We start from the raw sequence: 24,136 nt of genomic DNA, 5'->3' as shown, positions 1-24,136 counted from the left end.
GTGTCTCTCTCTCTGTGTGTGTGTCTCTCTCTGTGGATCTCTCTGTGTATCTCTCTGTCTCTGTGTATCTCTCTGTCTCTGTGTGTCTCTCTCTGTGTATGTGTCTCTGTGTATCTGTCTCTCTGTATGTGTCTGTGTATCTATCTCTGTCTCTCTCTTGTGTCTCTCTGTGTATCTCTCTCTGTTTGTGTCTCTCTGTGTGTATCTCTTGAACAAGGCATGGGCCTGACGAAGGGTCATGGCCCGAAACGTAAATCGGGGAACATTGAGTTCGCAAGTCGGGGACATGATCTGGGCTAGTGCCAGGCTAGGTGCACCCTGAGGTGACTGGTGCCAGGCTAGGTGCACCTTGAGGCTACTGGTGCCAGGCTAGGTGCAGCTTGAGGCTACTGGTGCCAGGCTAGGTGCACCTTGAGACCACTGGTGCCAGGCTAGGTGCACCTTGAGGTGACTGGTGCCAGGCTAGGTTCACCTTGAGACCACTGGTGCCAGGCTAGGTGCACCTTGAGACCACTGGTGCCAGGCTAGGTGCACCTTGAGGTGACTGGTGCCAGGCTAGGTGCACCTTGAGGTTACTGGTGCCAGGCTAGGTGCACCTTGAGGTTACTGGTGCCAGGCTAGGTGCACCTTGAGGCTACTGGTGCCAGGCTAGGTGCACCTTGAGGCTACTGGTGCCAGGCTAGGTGCACCTTGAGGCTACTGGTGCCAGGCTAGGTGCACCTTGAGGCTACTGGTGCCAGGCTAGGTGCACCTTGAGGCTACTGGTGCCAGGCTAGGTGCACCTTGAGGCTACTGGTGCCAGGCTATGTGCACCTTGAGGCTACTGGTGCCAGGCTAGGTGCACCACCGACTGACCGAACATACCAGATGACATCCAAGCACAGCACGAAGCCAAAAATTTTTATTGAATATTTACACACCTGGTGGTGATGATGGTGGTGGTGAGGGTGGTGGTGATGAGGGTGGTGGTGAGGGTGGTGGTGGTGATGGTGGTGAGGGTGGTGGTGGTGAGGGTGGTGAGGGTGGTGGTGAGGGTGGTGGTGGTGAGGGTGGTGGTGGTGAGGGTGGTGGTGGTGAGGGTGGTGAGGGTGGTGGTGGTGATGGTGGTGGTGAGGGTGGTGGTGAGGGTGGTGGTGGTGAGGGTGGTGAGGATGGTGAGGGTGGTGGTGGTGGTGGTGAGGGTGGTGGTGGTGAGGGTGGTGGTGAGGGTGGTGGTGGTGAGGGTGGTGGTGGTGAGGGTGGTGGTGGTGAGGGTGGTGTTGGTGGTAAGGGTGGTGGTGAGGGTGGTGGTGAGGGTGGTGGTGGTGAGGGTGGTGGTGAGGGTGGTGGTGGTGATGGTAAGGGTGGTGGTGATGGTGGTGAGGATGGTGGTGGTGGTGAGGATGGTAGTGATGGTGGTGGTGAGGATGGTGGTGAGGGTGGTGGTGATGGTGGTAAGGGTGGTGGTGATGGTGGTGAGGATGGTGGTGGTGAGAATGGTAGTGATGGTGGTGAGAATGGTGGTGGTGAGGATGGTGGTGATGGTGAGGGTGGTGGTGATGGTGGTGGTGATGGTGGTGAGGATGTTGTTGAATTGCCTACACCTCTGCTACAGCAGGGAATTCCAACAAGACCTACATCTCTGCTGCTTTATTGACCCGGTCAAGGCCTATGATACCATCAGTAGGCCTGGGCTCTGGGTTGTTCTTCGTGCTTTCGGAGTCCCTGACCCTCTGTTCACGATCATTAAGGACCTTCATGATGGTGAGCGGGCCCGGGTAAAACTACGTGGCCAGGAGTCAGAGCCTTTCTCTGTACACTTTGGGGTGCGACAGGGATGTCCTCTGGCTCCCACATGATTTAACATCTCTTTTTACCACGTAGTTCGAGAAGCTTTCCATGGCTGTACCGGGGGAATCTCCATCTGGTACAGATACAATGGGAGGCTGATCGATGCCCGGGTGCAGTCGAGGGATGGCTCCCTGTTGGTCAACCACGTTATGTATGCTGATGATCTGGTAATTGCTGCTCACTCAGAGGAGGAGTTGGAGACGCTGCTGCTGAACCTGGAGCGTGCCACTAAGAGGTGGGGCCTTACCATCAGCCTCACCAAAACTAAGCACCTGCCTGGGTATTTTGTACCATCGGACACTCCACCCCCACAACTCCCAATCGGTGATGGGGCAGTTGTGGAGAGAGTGGAGAGTTTCCCATACCTGGGCAGTGTGCTCATGACCGGCTCCGGTTTGACAGCAGAGGTCTCACTCCGAATCAGTCGGGCGGCATCATATATTTTCATCGGCTGCGTAACGCTGTGGAAGCTACCTGGTCTGTCACTCCACACGAAGCTTTGGGTATTCTTGGCCACAGACATTCCCTCCCTTCTGTGTGCTTATGAAACATGAACCCCTCTCATGGAACATTCAGGCTGAATTACGATCCATCCTGGGTTTAAGGACACACACAATCCAGGCTGGATTGTGTGAGAACCTCACAAATCCTTGAAATATCTGGACACATTCCCATTCGTGAGCTTCTCCGGCAGGCAAGGCTGCATTGGCTGGGTCATGTAGCCCGCATGCCCAGTAACCGCATGCCCAAGCAGCTTCTGTTTTGCCGCATAGAGAGGGCTAAACGGGCGCGGCACGGGCTAGAGAAAAGATGGAGTGATGTGGTACAGGAGGACGTGGAGCTGAGTGGACTTGCCGATGACTGGTACCAGCGGTGTCAAGATCGGCTTTTGTGGAGGAGGCTCATGAAGGACGCTACTGGGTAGTTGGAGGCAGTCGCCCTCCAACAACAACGGAGGGCGGAGGAGCGACGCTCACAACAACGAGCGGAGCGCCGGGTGGCTAAAGCACAGCAAGTTGGCGCAGTAGGGGGCACAGGTGGTGCATCAGCCAGTCATCTCGGTCATCTCGGTCAGGCGACCCGTGGCACCTGCTGGGTCTGCCCCGTGACCTCCTGCCAGCAGCGAGGCTTCGACACGTCACGTGGCCTCAAGGTGCACCTGGTCTGCAGAGGTCGCAACCGGGTACCCGATACCCGTACCCTACCCGATACCCGGCTACCCGTACCTGCCCGGGTACGGGTACCCATTTGCGACCCTGGTGCAGCCGGGTACGGGTAGGCCGTGAGTCACTGGTGAGTAACTGTTTGTCACTCATCTCCCAACGTCTTGTCTCTTCTCACAATTCAAGTTCCTAGAATCAACCCACCCGCGCCTGCAACATGGCTTCATCCCAGAGGTCGCAACCGGGTACCCGATACCCGTACCCTACCCGATACCCGGCCGGGTACGGGTAGCCGGGTATCGGGTAGGGTACGGGTACCCATTTACGACCTTGGTGCGGCCGGGTACGGGTTCGGGTAAGGAATCAAAACCCGTTTGCGACCTCTGCTGGTCTGGCACAAGCGTCGTGGTGACGTCACCGCCACTTAGTGGCGATTGTTGGTGGTGGTGATGGGTGAGGATGGTGGTGATGGGTGAGGATGGTGAGGATGGTGAGGATGGTGACTGCCCTCACCCTGAGCACCAGCGAATGCATAGCACTCACTCCAATCCTGAACCCCATCACCATCACCACCACCATCACCACAACCAGCACCACAACCATCACCATCATCACCACCACCACAACTACCACCATCACCACCAAACTTCTTTCGCACCGTACGTAGCCAACCCTGTTAATCGGAGGTAATACCACCATCAACACCACCAGCACTACCATAACCATCACCAACGTATCACCACCATTATAACCACTGTCAACATCACCAAAACCACTACTATCACCACCACCACCACCACCATAACCACCACCACTACCATAACCACCATCACTACCATAACCACCACCATTATAACCACCACCACAATCACCACAACCACCACCACCACCACTACAACCATCATCACTGCCACCATCACAACCTCCACCACCACAACAACCACAACCACCACCAACATCACCAACAACCACCAGCACCACAACCACCACCACCACTACGACAACCACCACCATCACAACCACAGAGTCTGAGCCACCCCTAGGTCGACTCAGACAGAAATGAAAACCGACCATATCACCGTAACGTTAGTTAACAAAACATTTAAATAATTGAAGATCGTGATGGGAGTGGTGGTGGTCAGTGAGTGAGTGGGTAGGTTGGTGAGCGAGTGGGTGAGCGAGTGGCTGAGTGAATGAGTGGCTGAGTGAGTGAGTGGGTGAGCGAGTGGGTGAGCGAGTGGCTGAGTGAATGAGTGGCTGAGTGAGTGAGTGGGTGAGCGAGTGGGTGAGCGAGCGGGTGAGTGAGTGAGCGAGTGGGTGAGTGAGTCGGTGAGCGAGTGTATGGGTGAGCAAGTGGGTGAGCGAGCGAGTGGTGGGTTAGCGAGTGGATGGGTGAGCGAGCGAGCGGTGGGTGAGCGAGTGAATGGGTGAGTGAGTGAGCGGGTGAGCGAGGGGTGAGCGAGGGGTGAGCGTTGCCAGGAGCCCAGTGCAGGGCTCAGGAGGCTGACTCCGGGCTGATGAAGAGGGAGGAGACAGCGAAGAGGAGGAAGACCACACCCCCTACCAGCGTCACTGCACGGAGACACGCGGAGGTCACGCGGAGGTCACGCGGGGAGAGACGCGGAGGTCACGCGGAGGTCACGGCGGTCATGCGGAGGTCACGGCGGTCATGCGGAGACACGGAGGTCACGCGGAGGTCACGCGGAGACACGCGGCGGTCACGTGGAGACACGCGGGGGACACGCGGAGACACGCGGAGACACGCGGAGAGAGATGGAGGTAAAGCGGAGACACGCAGAGACACGCGGGGAGAGACGCGGAGACACGCGGAGAGACGCGGAGACACGCGGGGAGACACGCGGAGACACGCGGAGGTCACGCGGAGGTCACACGGAGGTCACGCGGAGACACGCGGAGAAACGCGGAGACACGCGGAGACACGCGGGGAGACACGCGGAGAGACACGGAGACACGCGGAGACACGCGGGGAGAGACGCGGAGTCACGCGGAGACACACGGAGACACGTGGAGACACGCGGGGAGAGACGCGGATACACGCGGAGAAACACGGAGAGAGATGGAGGTCACGCGGAGACACGCGGGGAGAGACGCGGAGACACGCGGAGACACACGGAGACACGTGGAGACACGCGGGGAGAGACGCGGAGTCACGCGGAGACACACGGAGACACGTGGAGACACGCGGAGACATACGGAGACACGCAGAGAGAGATGGAGGTCACGCGGAGACACACGGAGACACGCGGAGGTCACGCGGAGGTCACGCGGAGGTCACGCGGAGAGAGATGGAGGTCACGCGGAGACACGCGGACACACGCGGAGGTCACGCGGAGGTCACGCGGAGACACGCGGAGACACGCAGAGGTCACGCGGAGAGACACGCGGAGACACGCGGAGACACGCGGGGAGAGACGCGGGGGTCACGCGGAGACACGCGGAGACACGCAGAGACACGCGGGGAGAGACGCGGGGGTCACGCGGAGGTCACGCGGGGAGACACGCGGAGACACGCGGAGACACGCGGAGACACGCAGAGACACGCGGAGACACGCGGGGAGAGACGCGGGGGTCACGTGGAGGTCACGCGGAGACACGCAGAGACACGCGGAGACACGTGGAGACACGCGGAGACACGCAGAGACACGCGGAGACACGCGGGGAGAGACGCGGGGGTCACGCGGAGGTCACGCGGAGACACGTGGAGACACGCGGTGGTCACGCGGAGACACGCGGAGAGACGCAGAGACAGAGAGTCATGGAAACACGGAGACACGGCCATCGTGAACACAACAACCGCCATTCGCCACTAAGTGGCGGTGACGTCACCACGACGCTTGTGCCAGGCCACACACACAGAGACACACACACACACAGAGACATACACACAGAGACACACACACACAGAGACACGGACACACAGAGACACGGCCTTTGTGAACACACACACATGGACACATAACGTGTGTGTCTGTGTGTGTGTCTATGTGTGTGTCTGTGTGTGTGTGTCTGTGTGTGTGTGTCTGTGTGTCTGCGTGTGTCTGCGTGTGTGTGTCTGTGTCTGCGTGTGTGTCTGCGTGTGTGTGTCTGCGTGTGTGTGTCTGCGTGTGTGTGTCTGTGTGTGTGCCTGCGTGTGTGTGCGTGTGTCTGTGTGTGTGTCTGTGTCTGTGTGTGTGTGTCTGTGTGTGTGCGTGTGTCTGCGTGTGTGTGTCTGCGCGTGTGTCTGCGCGTGTGTCTGCGTGTGTGTGTGTCTGTGTGTGTCTGTGTCTGTGTGTGTCTGTGTCTGCGTGTGTGTCTGCGCGTGTGTGTCTGTGTGTGTGTCTGCGTGTATGTGTGTGTGTGTGTCTGCGTGTGTGTGTCTGTGTGTGTGTGTCTGCGTCTGTGTGTGTCTGTGTGTGTGTGTATGTGTGTCTCACTGCGGAGGAGAGGCTGCCACTCCTCTGTCGGGAGCTGGACCGGTACCGCCTGGATCTCTGTGGCATTCAGGAGGTCCGGTGGACCGGTTCTGGCTCCTGCCACCATGAGGGGTGGACAGTCCTCTACTCGGGGCAGGAAACTGCCAAACAACAGGGTGTGGCTCTTCTTCTGAACAAAAGAATGAAGGGGGCGTGGGAGCGTGGCGGTGAGGTGTGGGAAGCTGTAAGCCCCAGGATACTTTGGGCTCGCCTTCCCATCAACCAGAGGCGAGGAGTGGTGGTCGTGGTTACTTATGCCCCCACCGAAGACGAACATCCGTGGAGGGATGCAGGCAAAGCCGATGAGTCGGACGCTTTCTATGACCTCCTGTCACAGGTGCTGGCTAAAGTGGCCACTCGGGACAGAGTCATCTTGTTGGGTGACTTCAATGCCCGAGTTGGTCATGATGCTGGCACCTGGTCTGGAGTGATTGGAAGGCATGGGCCAGATCAGCTCAATAATAACGGTAGGAGGCTGCTAGATTTTTGTGCAGCCCATGGGCTTGTAATTACCAACACGCTCTTCCGGCATCGGCGCATCCACACAACATCATGGATGCATGCCGGGTCCAAGCAAGAACATCTGCTGGACTACATAGTGACGGACCAGCGGATGCGAGCCCATGTCCTTGACACCAGGACCTACCGTGGAGCTGATCTGCCCTCTGACCATCGACTAGTCATCTGTAAGATGCGCCTGCCATTCTTCCACTCCGGTGGTGGGTGTACACCCAGGATCCCATTCCAACCAAAAGTGGCCTGGTCTAAGTTAGCTGATGAAAGTTGCAAGCGAGAATTTCATCATCGCTTGCAGCTGGGGTTGGCATCGTCCCCCACTCCACCTGATGTCGAGGGTAAATGGGCGAGGTTTAAGACTGTGACTCATGCAGCTGCAATGGCTGCTTTGGGTACGCGGTCCAGACCTCCCCGGGAACCCTGGCTGACGGAGGAGGTGTTCAGGTTAATTGAGAAAAAGCGACAGGCCCACTCTCATCGCCTACAGCATCCCACGTCAGAGAATGAGGAGGTTTACCGCAGTCTTCGCTCGGAGGTTCGGAGAGCCGTGAGGCGCTGCAAGGATGGGTGGTGGTCGCGGGTTGCTGAGGAGATGGAGTCTGCCTCAGTAGCCCGCGATCACAAATCACTATTTAACTCCATCAAAAAAGTAACCTGTAGCGCCACACCTATTACCATCATTAGAGGAAAAAACGGTGATCCAATCTCCGACCCCCAGGAACAGGTTTGCAGATTTGCTGAGCATTTCTGTGAGGTCCTGGGGGAGGAAAAATCTCTCAGCCAGGAAAACATCATGGCACAAAATGGGGATAACCCTGCTGAGGCTGCGGTGCCTCAAATATTGGAAGAGGTCACCCCCTGTGAGTGGCTGGCTGAGGTACCAGCTGTTGAGGAAGTACTGAGGGCGATCCGGAGTCTGAGACCAGGGAAGGCACCGGGCAGAGATGATCTCCCAAGCGAAATGCTGAGGGAGGGTGGCGTTTGTGCACAGACTGCACTATATGACATCATAACAACAGTCTGGACCGCTGGACGGGTTCCGCAGGACTGGAAGGATGCCCTGGTGGTCCCCCTCTTTAAGAAGGGGGACCGTACCGACTGTAACAACTACAGGGGCATCTCACTCCTCAGTGTGCCGGGTAAGGTCCTGGCAAGGATTATTCAACATCGCCTTGCTAGGCATGCTGAGGAGAGGCTTGCGGATCCCCAATGCGGTTTCAGGAAAGGGCGGTCCTGCACAGATGCCATATTTTCTGTCCGTTTGCTACAGCAGAGGTGTAGGGAATTCCAAAAAGACCTACATCTCTGCTTTATTGACCTGGTCAAGGCCTATGATACCATCAGTAGGACTGGGCTCTGGGTTGTTCTTCGTGCTTTCGGAGTCCCTGACCCTCTGCTCACGATCATTAAGGACCTTCATGATGGTGAGCGGGCCCGGGTAAAACTACGTGGCCGGGAGTCGGAGCCTTTCCCTGTACACCTTGGGGTGTGACAGGGATGTCCTCTGGCTCCCACATTATTTAACATCTATTTCGACTACGTAGTTCGTGAAGCCTTCAATAGCTGTACCGGGGGAATTACCATTTGGTACAGATATAATGGGAGGCTGATCGACGCCCGGGTGCGATCAAGGGATGGCTCCCTATTGGTCAACCACGTTATGTATGCCGATGATTTGGTAATAGCTGCTCATTCAGAAGAGGAGTTGGAGACGCTGCTGCTGAGACTGGAGTGTGCCACTAAGAGGTGGGGCCTTACCATCAGCCCCACCAAAACTAAGCACCTGCCTGGGTATTTTGTACCATCGGGCACTCCACCCCCACAACTCCCAATCGGTGATGGGGCAGTAGTGGAGAGAGTGGAGAGTTTCCCATACCTGGGCAGTGTGCTCATGACCGGCTCCAGTTTATCAGCAGAGGTCTCACTCCGAATCAGTCGAGCGGCAATATCTTTTCATCGGTTGCGTAACGCTGTGTGGAAGCTACCTGGTCTGTCGCTCCGCACGAAGCTTCAGGTCTTCTCGGCCACGGTCATTCCCTCCCTTCTCTACGCTTGCGAAACGTGGACCCCCCTAGTGGAGCATCTTCGCCGGTTGGAAACATTTAGGCTGGCCTGCCTACGATCCATCCTGGGTTTAACCAGGCTGGATTGTGTGAGGAGCTCACAAGTCCTTGAAAGATCTGGGCAAAGTCCCATCAGTGAGCTCCTCCGGCAGGCAAGGCTGCGTTGGCTGGGTCATGTAGCCCGCATGCCCAGCCACCGCATGCCTAAACAGCTTTTGTTCGGCCGGATCCAGGGGGCTAAACGGGCGCGGCACGGGCTAGAGAAGAGATGGAGTGATGTGGTACAGGAGGACGTGGAGCTGAGTGGACTTGCCTATGACTGGTACCAGCGGTGTCAAGATCGGCCTCAGTGGAGGAGGCTCGTGAAGGACGCTACTGGGCAGTTGGAGGCAGTCGCCCTCCAACAACAACGGAGGGCGGAGGAGCGACGCTCACAACAACGAGCGGAGCGCCGGGTGGCTAGGGCACAGCAAGTTGGCACAGTAGGGGGCACAGGTGGTGCATCAGCCAGTCATCTCGGTCATCTCGGTCAGTCGACCCGTGGCACCTGGGTCTGCCCCGTGACCTCCTGCCAGCGGGCGTTCGACACTTCACGTGGCCTCAGGGTGCACATGGCCTGGCACAATCGTCGTGGTGACGTCACCGCCACTTAGTGGCGAATGGCGGTTGTTGGTTGTTGTTGTATGTGTGTGTCTGTGTGTGTGTGTCTGCGTGTGTCTGTGTGTGTGTCTGCGTGTGTCTGTGTGTGTGTCTGTGTCTGTGTGTGTGTCTGTGTCTGCGTGTGTGTCTGCGTGTGTGTCTGTGTGTCTGCGTGTGTGTCTGCGTGTGTGTCTGCGTGTCTGTGTGCGTGTCTGCGTGTGTGTGTCTGCGTGTGTGTCTGCGTGTGTGTCTGCGTGTCTGCGTGTGTGCGTGTGTCTGTGTGTGTGTGTCTGTGTGTGTGTCTGTGTGTGTGTCTGTGTGTCTGTGTGTGTGTCTGCGTGTGTGTCTGTGTCTGTGTGTGTGTCTGTGTGTGTGTGTGTCTGTGTGTGTGTGTGTCTGCGTGTGTGTCTGCGTGTGTGTCTGTGTGTGTGTCTGTGTGTGTGTCTGTGTGTGTGTCTGTGTGTGTCTGCGTGTGTGTCTGCGTGTGTGTCTGCGTCTGTGTGTGTGTCTGCGTCTGTGTGTGTGTCTGTGTGTGTCTGTGTGTGTGCGTGTGTGTCTGCGTGTGTGTCTGCGTGTGTGTCTGCGTGTGTGTGTCTGCGTGTCTGCGTGTGTGTCTGTGTGTGTGTCTGTGTGTGTGTGTCTGCGTGTGTATCTGCGTGTGTGTCTGCGTGTGTGTGTCTGCGTGTCTGTGTGTGTGTCTGCGTGTATGTTTGCGTGTGTGTCTGCGTATGTGTGTCTGCGTGTGTGTGTCTGTGTGTGCGTGTCTGTGTGTGTGTGTCTGTGTGTCTGTGTGTGTGTGTGTCTGCGTGTGTGTCTGCGTGTGTGTCTGCGTGTGTGTGTCTGCGTGTCTGCGTGTGTGTGTCTGTGTGTGTGTGTCTGCGTGTGTATCTGCGTGTGTGTCTGCGTGTGTGTCTGCGTGTCTGTGTGTGTGTCTGCGTGTATGTTTGCGTGTGTGTCTGCGTATGTGTGTCTGCGTGTGTGTGTCTGTGTGTGCGTGTCTGTGTGTGTGTGTCTGTGTGTCTGTGTGTGTGTGTGTCTGCATGTGTGTCTGCGTGTGTGTCTGTGTCTGCGTGTCTGCGTGTGTGTGTCTGTGTGTCTGTGTGTGTGTCTGTGTGTGTGTCTGCGTTACCGGTGCGCACGGAGATCCGCTGTGCGATCATTCTCCCTCCTATCACCGCCAGGCCCGTGCACAACCCGTGCCCCACACAGCCTCCCAGAGCCACACCCAGTGGGTTCTGCAGTGACACACACAGAGACACAGTGACACACACACATAGAACAACAACCGCCATTCGCCAATAAGTGGCGGTGACGTCACCACGACGCTTGTGCCAGGCCATGTGAACCTTGAGGCCACGTGAAGTGTCGAACGCCCGCTGGCAGGAGGACACGGGGCAGACCCAGCAGGTGCCACGGGTCGACTGACTGAGATGACCGAGATGAGTAGCTGATGCACCACCTGTGCCCCCTACTGTGCCAACTTGCTGTGCTTTAGCCACCCGCTCATTGTTGTGAGCATCGCTCCTCCACCCTCCGTTGTTGTTGGAGGGCAACTGCCTCCAACTGCCCAGTAGCGTCCTTCACGAGCCTCCTCCACAGAGGTCGATCTTGACACCGCTGGTACCAGTCATCGGCAAGTCCACTCAGCTCCACGTCCTCCTGTACCACATCACTCCATCTCTTCTCTAGCCCGTGCCGTGCCCATTTAGTCCCGTCGATCCGGCCGCACAAAAGCTGTTTAGGCATGCGGTGGCTGGGCATGCGGGCTACATGACCCAGCCAACGCAGCCTTGCCTGCCGGAGGAGCTCACCGATGGGACTTTTTCCCAGATCTTTCAAGGATTTGTGAGCTCCTCACACAATCCAGCCTGGTTAAATCCAGGATGGATCGTAGGCAGGCCAGCCTAAATGTTTCTAACCAGCGAAGATATTCCATTAGGGGGGGTTCACGTTTCGCAAGCGTAGAGAAGGGAGGGAATGACTGTGGCCGAGAAGACCTGAAGCTTCGTGCGGAGCGACAGACCAGGTAGGTTCCACACAGCGTTACACAACCGATTAAAAGATATTGCCGCTCGACTGATTCGGAGTGAGACCTCTGCTGTTAAAATGGAGCCGGTCATAAGCACACTGCCCAGGTATGGGAAACTCTCCACTCTCTCCACAAGTGCTCCATCACCAATTGGGAGTTGTGGGGGTGGAGTGTCCGATGGTACAAAATACCCAGGCAGGTGCTTCGTTTTGGTGGGGCTGATGGTAAGGCCTCACACCTCTTAGTGGCACGCTCCAGTCTCAGCAGCAGCATCTCCAACTCCTCCTCTGAGTGAGCAGCTATTACCAGATCATCGGCATACATAACTTGGTTGAGCAATAGGGAGCCATCCCTTGACCGCACGCGGGCATCGATCAGCCTCCCATTGTATCTGTACCAGATGGAAATTCCTCTGGTACAACCATCGAAGGCTTCACACGAACCACCTGGTCAAAATAGATGTTAAATAATGCGGGAGCCAGAGGACATCCCTGTCGCACCCCCCAAGGTGAACAGGGAATGGCTTTGTCTCAACCACGTAGTGATAGTAGTAACAGTAGCGATGACGTGATAGTGATAGTAGCGATAGTGATGGTGTGATGGTGTGATAGTGATAGTAGCGATAGTGATGGTGTGATAGTGATGGTGTGATGGTGTGATAGTGATGGTGTGATAGTGATAGTGTGATAGTGATAGTGTGATGGTGTGATAGTGATGGTGTGATGGTGTGATAGTGATAGTAGCGATAGTGATGGTGTGATAGTGATGGTGTGATGGTGTGATAGTGATGGTGTGATAGTGATAGTGTGATAGTGATAGTGTGATGGTGTGATAGTGATGGTGTGATAGTGATAGTAGCGATAGTGATGGTGTGATAGTGATGGTGTGATGGTGTGATAGTGATGGTGTGATAGTGATAGTGTGATAGTGATAGTGTGATGGTGTGATAGTGATGGTGTGATAGTGATGGTGTGATGGTGATGGTGTGATAATGATGGTGTGATAGTGATAGTGTGATAGTGATGGTGTGATGGTGTGATAGTAGTGATGGTGTGACAGTGTCATAGTGTGATAGTGATGGTGATAGTGATAGTGATGGTGGTGATAGTGATGGTGTGATAGTGATGGTGTGATAGTAGTGATGGTGTGACAGTGTCATAGTGTGATAGTGATGGTGATAGTGATGGTGATAGTGATGGTGATAGTGATAGTGATGGTGGTGATAGTGATGGTGTGATAGTGATGGTGTGATAGTGATGGTGTGATAGTGATGGTGTGATAGTGATAGTGTGATAGTGATGGTGTGATGGTGGTGATAGTGATGGTGTGATAGTGATAGTGTGATAGTGATGGTGTGATGGTGGTGATAGTGATGGTGTGATAGTGATGATGGTGTGATAGTGATGGTGGTGATGGTGTGATAGTGAGTGTGATAGTGATAGTAGCGATAGTGATGATAGTGATGGTGTGATAGTGATGGTGTGATAGTAGCGATAGTAGCGATAGTGATGGTGTGATAGTGATAGTGTGATAGTGATAGTAGCGATAGTGATGGTGTGATGGTGTGATAGTAGTGATGGTGTGACAGTGTCATAGTGTGATAGTGATGGTGTGATAGTGATGATGGTGATGGCGATAGTGATGGTGGTGATGGTGTAACAGGGCGTTGTACTGTACCTCCCGCGATGCGAGCACGATGGTCGCCAGCTGCGAGCGGTCTCCCCACTCGGCGACGAGCGTCAACGTCAGCGCCTGTAGCAGCACAGGCGGGACAGCCGGCAAAGTCGCCCTGTACAGCCGGCAAAGCTGGCCACCACCACAGCCACCACCGCCACCACCACCACACCACCACCACCACCGCCTGGAGCCAGAGCCGGAGGGCGGAGACAGGTTCCCGCTCTCAACGTCACCCTCCATCTAGCGGGGAGAGAGATTAGGGGAGAGGGTGGATTAGGTGGTGGTGGTGGTGGTGGTTGTGATGGCTGTGGTGGTGGTTGTGGTGGTGGTTGTGGTGGTTGTGGTGGTGGTTGTGGTGGTTGTGGTGGTGGTTGTGGTGGGTGTGGTGGTGGTTGTGGGTGTGGTGGTTGTGGTGGTTGTGGTGGTGGTTGGTGTGGTGGTTGTGGTGGTTGTGGTGGTGGTTGTGGTGGGTGTGGTGGTGGTTGTGGGTGTGGTGGTTGTGGTGGTTGTGGTGGTGGTTGGTGTGGTGGTTGTGGTGGTTGTGGTGGTGGGTGTCGTGGTGGTAGTGGTTGTGGTGGTGGTTGTGGTGATGGTCGTGGTGGTTGTGGTGGTGGGTGTCGTGGTGGGGGTGGTTGTGGTGGTTGTGGTGGGTGTGGTGGTGGTTGTGGTGGGTGTGGTGGGTGGTGGTGGTCGTGGTGATGGTCGTGGTGGTGGTTGTGGTGGTGGTTGTGGTGGTGGTGGTGGGTGTGGTGGTGGTTGGTGTGGTGGTTGTGGTGGGTCTGGTGGTGTTGGTCGTGGTGGTGGTTGTGGTGGTGGTGGTTGTGGTGGTGGTTGTGGTGGATTAGGTGGTGGTGGGTGTGGTGGTTGTGGTGGGTGTGGTGGTGGTTGTGGTGGTGGGTGTGGTGGTGGTGGTTATGGTGGTTATGATGGTGGTGGTGGTTGTGATGGTCGTGGTGGTGGGTGTGGTGGTTATGATGGTTGTGGTGGTGGTTGTGGTGGGTGTGGTGGTTATGATGGTGGTTGTGGTGGTGGTTGTGGTGGTGGTTGTGGTGGTGATGGTTGTGGTGGTGGTTGTGGTGGTGGTTGTGCTGGATGGCCACCCACTCACCCAACCCACCCACTCACCCACCCACCCACCCACTCACCCACCCACTCACCCACCCACTCACCAACTCACTCACCTACCCACTCACCCACTCACCCACCCACTCACCCACCCACTCACCCACCCACCCACCCACTCACCCACCCAACCCACCCACCCACTCACACACCCAACCCACCCACCCACCCAACCCACCCACCCACTCACCCACTCACCCACCCAACCCACCCACTCACCCACCCACCCACTCACCCACCCACTCACCCACCCACCCACTCACCCACCCACCCACCCACACACCCACCCACCCACCCACCCACCCACCCACCCACTCACCCACCCACCCACCCACCCACCCACCCACTCACCCACCCACCCACCCAACCACTCACCCACACACCCACCCACCCACCCACCCACTCACCCAACCACCCACCCACTCACTCACCCACTCACCCACCCACCCACCCCCTCACCCCCTCACCCACCCACCCACCCACTCACCCACCCACCCACTCACCCACCCACCAACTCACCCACCCACCAACTCACCCACCCACCCACCCACCCACTCACCCACCCACCCACTCACCCACCCCCTCACCCCCTCACCCACCCACCCCCTCACCCACCCACCCACTCACCCACCCACCCACTCACCCACCCACCCACCCACACACCCACCCACCCACGCACCCACCCACCTACTCACCCACCCACTCACCCCCTCACCCACCCACTCACCCCCTCACCCACCCCCTCACCCACCCACCCACTCACCCACCCACCCACTCACCCACCCACCCACCCACCCACCCACCCACACACCCACCCACCCACGCACCCACCCACCTACTCACCCACCCACTCACCCCCTCACCCACCCACTCACCCCCTCACCCACCCACCCCCTCACCCACCCACCCACTCACCCACCCACCCACTCACCCACCCACCCACCCACCCACTCACCCACCCACCCACCCACTCACTCACCCACCCACCCACCCACTCACCCACCCACCCACCCACTCACTCACCCACCCACCCACCCACTCACTCCCTCACCCACCCACTCACCCACCCAACCACCCACCCACCCACTCACCCACCCACTCACCCACTCACCCACTCACCCACCCACCCACCCACCCACCCACTCACCCACCCACCCACCCACCCACCCACTCACTCACCCACCCACCCACCCACTCACCCACCCACCCACTCACCCACCCACCCACCCACCCACTCCCCCACCCACTCACCCACCCACCCACCCACCCCCCTCACCCACCCACCCACTCACCCACCCACCCACCCACTCACCCACCCACCCACCCACTCACCCACCCCCCACCCACCCACCCACTCACTCACCACCCCACCCACCCCACTCACTCCACCCACCCACCCACCACCTCACCACTCACCCACACACCCCCACTCCCACCCCCCAACCACCCACCCACCCACTCACCCACCCACTCACCCACTCACCCCACCCACCCACCACCCACCCACCCACTCACCCACCCACCCACCCACCCACCCACTCACTCACCCACCCACCCACCCACCCACTCACCCACCCACCCACCCATCCACTCACCCACCCACCCACCCCCACCCACCCACTCCCCCACCCACTCACCCACCCACCCACCCACTCACCCACCCACCCACCCACTCACTCACTCACCCACCCACCCACTCACTCACCCACCCACCCACTCACCCACCCACCCACCCACTCACCCACTCACCCACCCACCCACTCACTCACCCACCCACCCACCCACCCACTCACCCACTCACCCACCCCCTCACCCCCTCACCCACCACCCCCTCACCCACCCACCCACTCACCCACCCACCCACCCACTCACCCACCCACCCACTCACCCACCCACCCACACACCCACCCACCCACCCACGCACCCACCCACCCACTCACCCACCCACTCACCCCCTCACCCACCCACTCACCCCCTCACCCACCCACCCCCTCACCCACCCACCCACTCACCCACCCACCCACCCACTCACCCACCCACCCACCCACCCACCCACCCACTCACCCACCCACCCACCCACCCACCCACTCACCCACCCACCCACCCACCCACTCACCCACCCACCCACCCACCCACCCACTCACTCACCCACCCACCCACCCACTCACTCACTCACCCACCCACCCACCCACTCACTCACCCACCCACCCACTCACTCACTCACCCACACACCCACTCACTCACCCACCCAACCACCCACCCACCCACCCACTCACCCACCCACTCAACCACCCACCCACTCACCCACTCACCCACCCACCCACCCACCCACTCACCCCACCCACCCACCCACCCACTCACCCACCCACTCACCAACCCACCCACCCACCCACCCACTCACCCACCCACCCAACCACTCACCCCACCCACCCACTCACCCACCCACCCACCCACCCACCCACCCACTCACCCACCCACCCACCCACCCACTCACCCACCCACCCACCCACCCACTCACTCACCCACCCACCCACCCACTCACTCACTCACCCACCCACCCACCCACTCACTCACCCACCCACCCACTCACTCACTCACCCACACACCCACTCACTCACCCACCCAACCACCCACCCACCCACCCACTCACCCACCCACTCAACCACCCACCCACTCACCCACTCCACCCACCCACCCCACCCACTCACCCACCCCCACCCACCCACCCACTCACCCACCCACTCACCAACCCACCCACCCACCCACCCACTCACTCACCCACCCACCCACCCACCCACCACCCACCCACCCACCCACCCACTCACCCACCCACCCACCCACCCACTCCCCACCCACCCACCCACTCCCCCACCCACCCACCCACTCCCCCACCCACCCACCCACCCCACCCCACCCACCCACCCACCCACCCACCCACCCACCCACTCACCCACCCACCCCACCCACCCACCCACCCACTCACTCACTCACCCACCCACCCACTCACTCACCCACCCACCCACCCACCCACCCACCACTCACCCACCCACCCACCCACCCACCCCACTCACCCACCCACCCACCCACTCACCCACTCACCCACCCACCCACCCACCCACTCACTCACCCACCCACCCACTCACTCACTCACCCACCCACCCACCCACTCACTCACTCACCCACCCACTCACTCACTCACTCACCCACTCACTCACCCACCCACCCACCACTCACCACCCACTCACCCACCCACCCACCCACTCACCCACCCACCCACTCACCCACCCACCCACCCACCCACCCACCCACTCATCTCATCCACCTACCCACCCACTCACCCACCCACCCACCCACCCACTCACCCACCCACCCACACACCCCCTCACCCCCTCACCCACCCACCCACTACCCACCCACCCACCACCCACCCACCCACTCACCCACCCACCCACCCACCCACTCACCACCCACCCACCCACCCACTCACTCACTCACTCACCCACCCACCCACTCACTCACTCACCCACCCACCCACCCACTCACCCACACACCCACTCACTCACCCACCCAACCACCCACCCACCCACTCACCCACCCACTCACCACTCACCCACCCACCCCCACCACCCACCCACCCACCCACTCACCCACCCACCCACCCACCCCCACTCACTCACCCACCCACCCACCCCACCCACTCACCCACCCCACCCACCCACCACCACCCACCCCACCCCCCCCACCCCCCACCCACCCACCCACCACCCCCACACCCACCCACCCACCCACCCACTCACCACCACTCACTCACCACCACCCACCCACCCACTCACCCACCCACCCACCCACCACCCACCCCCCACCCACCCACACCCCCACCCACCCACCCACCCCCCACCACCCCCACCCACCCACCCACCCACCCACCCCCACCCCCCCCCCCACCCACCACCCACCACACCCACCCACCCACCCACCCACCCACTCACTCCCACCTCACCCACCCCCCCACCCACCCACTCACCCACCCACCCACTCACCCCCCACCCACCCACCCACCCACCCACTCACCCACCCACCCACCCACCCACCCACCCCCCACCCACCCACCCACCCACCCACTCACCCACCCACCCACCCACCCACTCACCCACCCACTCACCCACCCACCCACCCACCCACCCACCCACTCACCCACCCACCCACCCACCCACTCACCCACCCACCCACCCACCCACTCACTCACCCACCCACCCACCACTCACCCACCCACCCACCACTCACTCACCCACACACCCACTCACTCACCCACCCAACCACCCACCCACCACCCACTCACCCACCCACTCAACCACCCACCCACTCACCCACTCACCCACCCACCCACCCACCCACCCACCCACTCACCCACCCACTCACCCACTCACCCACCCACCCACCCACCCACCCACCCACCACCCACCCACCTCACCCACCCACCCACCCACCCACCTCCCCCACCCACCCACCCACTCCCCACCCACCCACCCACCCACCCACCCACCCACCCACTCACCCACCCACCCACCCACTCACTCACCCACCCACCCACCACTCACTCACCCACCCACCCACCCACCCACCCACCCACTCACTCACCCACCCACCCACCCACACCACCCACCCACCCACTCACCACTCACCCACCCACCCACTCCACCCACCCACCCACCCACTCCACTCACCCACCCACCACCCACTCACTCACCCACCCACCCCACCCACCCACCACTCACTCACCCACCCACCACTCACTCACCACTCACCCCACCCACCCACCCACTCACCCACCCACTCACCCACCCACCCACCCACTCACCCACCCACCCACCCACCCACCCACTCAACTCACCCACCCACCCACCCACCCACTCACCCACCCACCCACTCACCCACCCACCCACTCACCCCCTCACCCCCTCACCCACCCACCCACTCACCCACCCACCCACCTCACCCACCCACTCACTCACCCACCCACCCACCCACTCACTCACCCACCCACCCACCCACCCACTCACTCACCCACCCACCCACTCACTCACTACCCACCCACCCACCCACTCACCCACCCACCCACCCACTCACCCACTCACCCCCTCACCCACCCACTCACCCCCTCACCCCCTCACCCACCCACCCCCCTCACCCACCCACCCACCCACCCACTCACCCACCCACCCACCCACCCACTCACCCACCCACCCACCCACCCACCCACCCACTCACTCACCCACCCACCCACTCACTCACCCACCCACCCACCCAACCCACCCACCCACTCACTCACCCACCCACCCACCCACTCACTCACTCACTCACCCACCCACCCACCCACTCACTCACCCACCCACCCACCCACCCACCCACTCACTCACTCACTCACCCACACACCCACTCACTCACCCACCCAACCACCCACCCACCCACCCACCCACTCACCCACCCACCCACCCACCCACCCACCCACCCACTCACCCACCCACCCACCCACTCACCCACTCACCCACCCACTCACCCACCCACTCACCCACCCACCCACCCACTCACCCACCCACCCACCCACTCACTCACCCACCCACCCACTCACCCCACCCACCCACTCACCCACCCACCCACCCACCCACCCACTCACCCACCCACCCACCCACTCACCCACCCACCCACCCACCCACCCACCCACCCACCCACTCACTCACCCACTCACCCACCCACCCCACCCACTCACTCACTCACCCACCCACTCACTCACTCACCCCACTCACCCACCCACCCACCCACCAACTCACCCACCCACTCACCCACCCACCCACTCACCCACCCACCCACCCACCCACTCACCCACCCACCCACCCACCCACTCAACCACCCACCCACTCACCCCCTCACCCCCTCACCCACCCACCCACTCACCCACCCACCCACTCACCCACCCACCCACCCACTCACCCACCCACTCACTCACTCACTCACCCACCCACCCACCCACTCACCCACCCACCCACTCACTCACCCACCCACCCACTCACTCACTCACTCACCCACCCACTCACCCACCCACCTACCCACTCACCCACTCACCCCCTCACCCACCCACCCACCCACCCACCCACCCACCCACTCACTCACTCACCCACCCACCCACCCACCCACCCACTCACTCACCCACCCAACCACCCACTCACCCACCCACCCACCCACTCACCCACTCACCCACCCACCCATTCACCCACCCACCCACCCACTCACCCACCCACCCACCCACTCCCCCACCCACCCACCCACTCACCCACCCACCCACTCACCCACCCACCCACCCACTCACTCACCCACCCACTCACCCACTCACTCACTCACCCACCCACCCACTCACCCACCCACCCACTCACCCACTCACCCAATCACCCACCCACCCACTCACCCACTCACCCCCTCACCCCCTCACCCCCCCACCCACCCACTCACCCCCCCACCCACCCACTCACCCACCCACCCACCCACTCACCCACCCACCCACCCACCCACTCACTCACCCACCCACCCACCCACTCACCCACTCACTCACTCACTCACCCACCCACCCACCCACTCACCCACCCACCCACCCACTCACCCACTCACCCACTCACCCACCCACCCACCCACTCACCCACCCACTCACCCCCTCACCCCCTCACCCCCCCCACCCACTCACTCACCTCTTTGTCTCTGCGCTTGATCTGCGCCTGAACCTCCTCCAGCTCCTCCTGGCCCTCGTCAGGCCCCATGCGGAGCCCGTCACGGATCATCCTCACGCCGAAGAGGGCGAAGAGGGCGGTGGAGATGTAGTAGGTGTAGACACGCGGCACCACCGTGGTGGCAAAGCCAAACAGCACTGCACACACACACAGTGACACACACAGTGACACACACACACAGTGACACAAACACACAGTGACACACACACACAGTGACACACACACACACAGTGACACACACACACACAGTGACACACACAGTGACACACACACACAGTGACACACACACACAGGGACACACACACAGTAACACACACACACACAGTGACACACACACACACAGTGACACACAGACAGTGACACACACACAGTGACACACACACAGAGAGATGTAGTAGGTGTAGACACGCGGCACCACCGTGGTGACAAACCCAAACAGCACTGCAGTGACACACACACAGTGACACACACACACAGTGACACACAGTGACACACACACACAGTGACACACACACACACAGTGACACACACACAGTGACACACAGTGACACACACACAGTGACACACACATACACAGTGACACACACACAGTGACACACACAGTGACACACACACAGTGACACACAGTGACACACACACACAGTGACACACACACAGTGACACACACACAGTGACACACACAGTGACACACACACAGTGACACACACACACAGTGACACACACACAGAGAGATGTAGTAGGTGTAGACACGCGGCACCACCGTGGTGGCAAAGCCAAACAGCACTGCAGTGACACACACACACACACAGTGACAACAACAACAACCGCCATTCGCCACTAAGTGGCGGTGACGTCACCACGACGCTTGTGCCAGGCCATGTGCACCTTGAGGCCACGTGAAGTGTCGAACGCCCGCTGGCAGGAGGTCACGGGGCAGACCCAGGTGCCACGGGTCGACTGACCGAGATGACTGGCTGATGCACCACCTGTGCCCCCTACTGTACCAACTTGCTGTGCTTTAGCCACCCGGCGCTCCGCTCGTTGTTGTGAGCGTCGCTCCTCCGCCCTCCGTTGTTGTTGGAGGGCGACTGCCTCCAACTGCCCAGTAGCGTCCTTCACGAGCCTCCTCCACTGAGGCCGATCTTGACACCGCTGGTACCAGTCATCGGCAATCGGCAAGTCCACTCAGCTCCACGTCCTCCTGTACCACATCACTCCATCTCTTCTCTAGCCCGTGCCGCGCCCGTTTAGCCCCCTCGATCCGGCCGAACAAAAGCTGTTTAGGCATGCGGTGGCTGGGCATGCGGGCTACATGACCCAGCCAACGCAGCCTTGCCTGCCGGAGGAGCTCACTGATGGGACTTTGCCCAGATCTTTCAAGGACTTGTGAGTTCCTCACACAATCCAGCCTGGTTAAACCCAGGATGGATCGTAGGCAGGCCAGCCTAAATGTTTCCAACCGGCGAAGATGCTCCACTAGGGGGGTCCACGTTTTGCAAGCGTAGAGAAGGGAGGGAATGACCGTGGCAAAGAAGACCTGAAGCTTCGTGCGAAGCGACAGACCAGGTAGCTTCCACACAGCGTTACGCAACCGATGAAAAGATATTGCCGCTCGACTGATTCGGAGTGAGACCTCTGCTGATAAACTGGAGCCGGTCATAAGCACACTGCCCAGGTATGGGAAACTCTCCACTCTCTCCACAACTGCCCCATCACCAATTGGGAGCTGTGGGGGTGGAGTGTCCGATGGTACAAAATACTCAGGCAGGTGCTTAGTTTTGGTGGGGCTGATGGTAAGGCCCCACCTCTTAGTGGCACGCTCCAGTCTCAGCAGCAGCGTCTCCAACTCCTCTTCTGAATGAGCAGCTATTACCAAATCATCGGCATACATAACGTGGTTGACCAATAGGGAGCCATCCCTTGATCGCACCCGGGCGTCGATCAGCCTCCCATTATATCTGTACCAAATGGAAATTCCCCCGGTACAGTTATTGAAGGCTTCACGAACTACGCAGTCGAAATAGATGTTAAATAATGTGGGAGCCAGAGGACATCCCTGTCGCACCCCAAGGTGTACAGGGAAAGGTTCCGACTCCCGGCCACGTAGTTTTACCCGGGCCCGCTCACCATCATGAAGGTCCTTAATGATCGTGAGCAGAGGGTCAGGGACTCCGAAAGCACGAAGAACAACCCAGAGCCCAGTCCTACTGATGGTATCATAGGCCTTGACCAGGTCAATAAAGCAGAGATGTAGGTCTTTTTGGAATTCCCTACACCTCTGCTGTAGCAGACGGACAGAAAATATGGCATCTGTGCAGGACCGCCCTTTCCTGAAACCGCATTTGGGCTCCGCAAGCCTCTCCTCAGCGTGCCTAGCAAGGCGATGTTGAATAATCCTTGCCAGGACCTTACCCGGCACACTGAGGAGTGAGATGCCCCTGTAGTTGTTACAGTCGGTACGGTCCCCCTTCTTAAAGAGGGGGACCACCAGGGCATCCTTCCAGTCCTGCGGAACCCGTCCAGTGGTCCAGACTGTTGTTATGATGTCATATAGGGCAGTCTTTGCACAAACGCCACCCTCCCTCAGCATTTCGCTTGGGAGATCATCTCTGCCCGGTGCCTTCCCTGGTCTCAGACTCCGGATCGCCCTCAGTACTTCCTCAACAGCTGGCACCTCAGCCAGCCACTCACAGGGGGTGACCTCTTCCAATATTTGAGGCACCGCAGCCTCGGCAGGGTTATCCCCACTTTGTGCCATGATGTTTTCCTGGCTGAGAGATTTTCCCTCCCCCAGGACCTCACAGAAATGCTCAGCAAATCTGCAAACCTGTTCCTGGGGGTCGGAGAT

The 24,136-nt window shown here is 59.7% G+C and overlaps 1 protein-coding gene across 2 annotated transcripts in view; it reads right to left on the bottom strand.

Annotated features, from left to right (window-relative positions):
* Positions 1–885: 885 nt before the first annotated feature.
* The window catches only part of TMEM165 (transmembrane protein 165), a 33,390-nt gene continuing 10,139 nt past the window's right edge, over positions 886–24,136 (bottom strand). Inside the window, exons 3-6 of one of the 2 annotated variants that reach the window (XR_013589110.1) lie at positions 21,250–22,071; positions 13,391–13,630; positions 10,814–10,919; positions 886–4,565 (exon numbers count right to left, since the gene is read on the bottom strand). Coding sequence is in view for 1 of the 2 variants with exons in the window: in XM_078620804.1 (XP_078476930.1) it covers positions 4,489–4,565; positions 10,814–10,919; positions 13,391–13,630; positions 21,250–21,425 (599 nt within the window). In the remaining variant the exon portion in view is untranslated. The remainder of the gene's footprint in view (positions 4,566–10,813; positions 10,920–13,390; positions 13,631–21,249; positions 22,072–24,136) is intronic. The other variant, XM_078620804.1, reaches the window with a different exon arrangement.

Source organism: Lampetra planeri, chromosome 75, assembly GCF_965212315.1.
Source record: "Lampetra planeri chromosome 75, kcLamPlan1.2.h2, whole genome shotgun sequence".
NCBI classification, from domain to species: domain Eukaryota; kingdom Metazoa; phylum Chordata; class Hyperoartia; order Petromyzontiformes; family Petromyzontidae; genus Lampetra; species Lampetra planeri.
The sequence above is the reverse complement of the archived record's forward strand: the minus strand, read 5'-3'. Positions and strand labels throughout refer to the sequence as shown.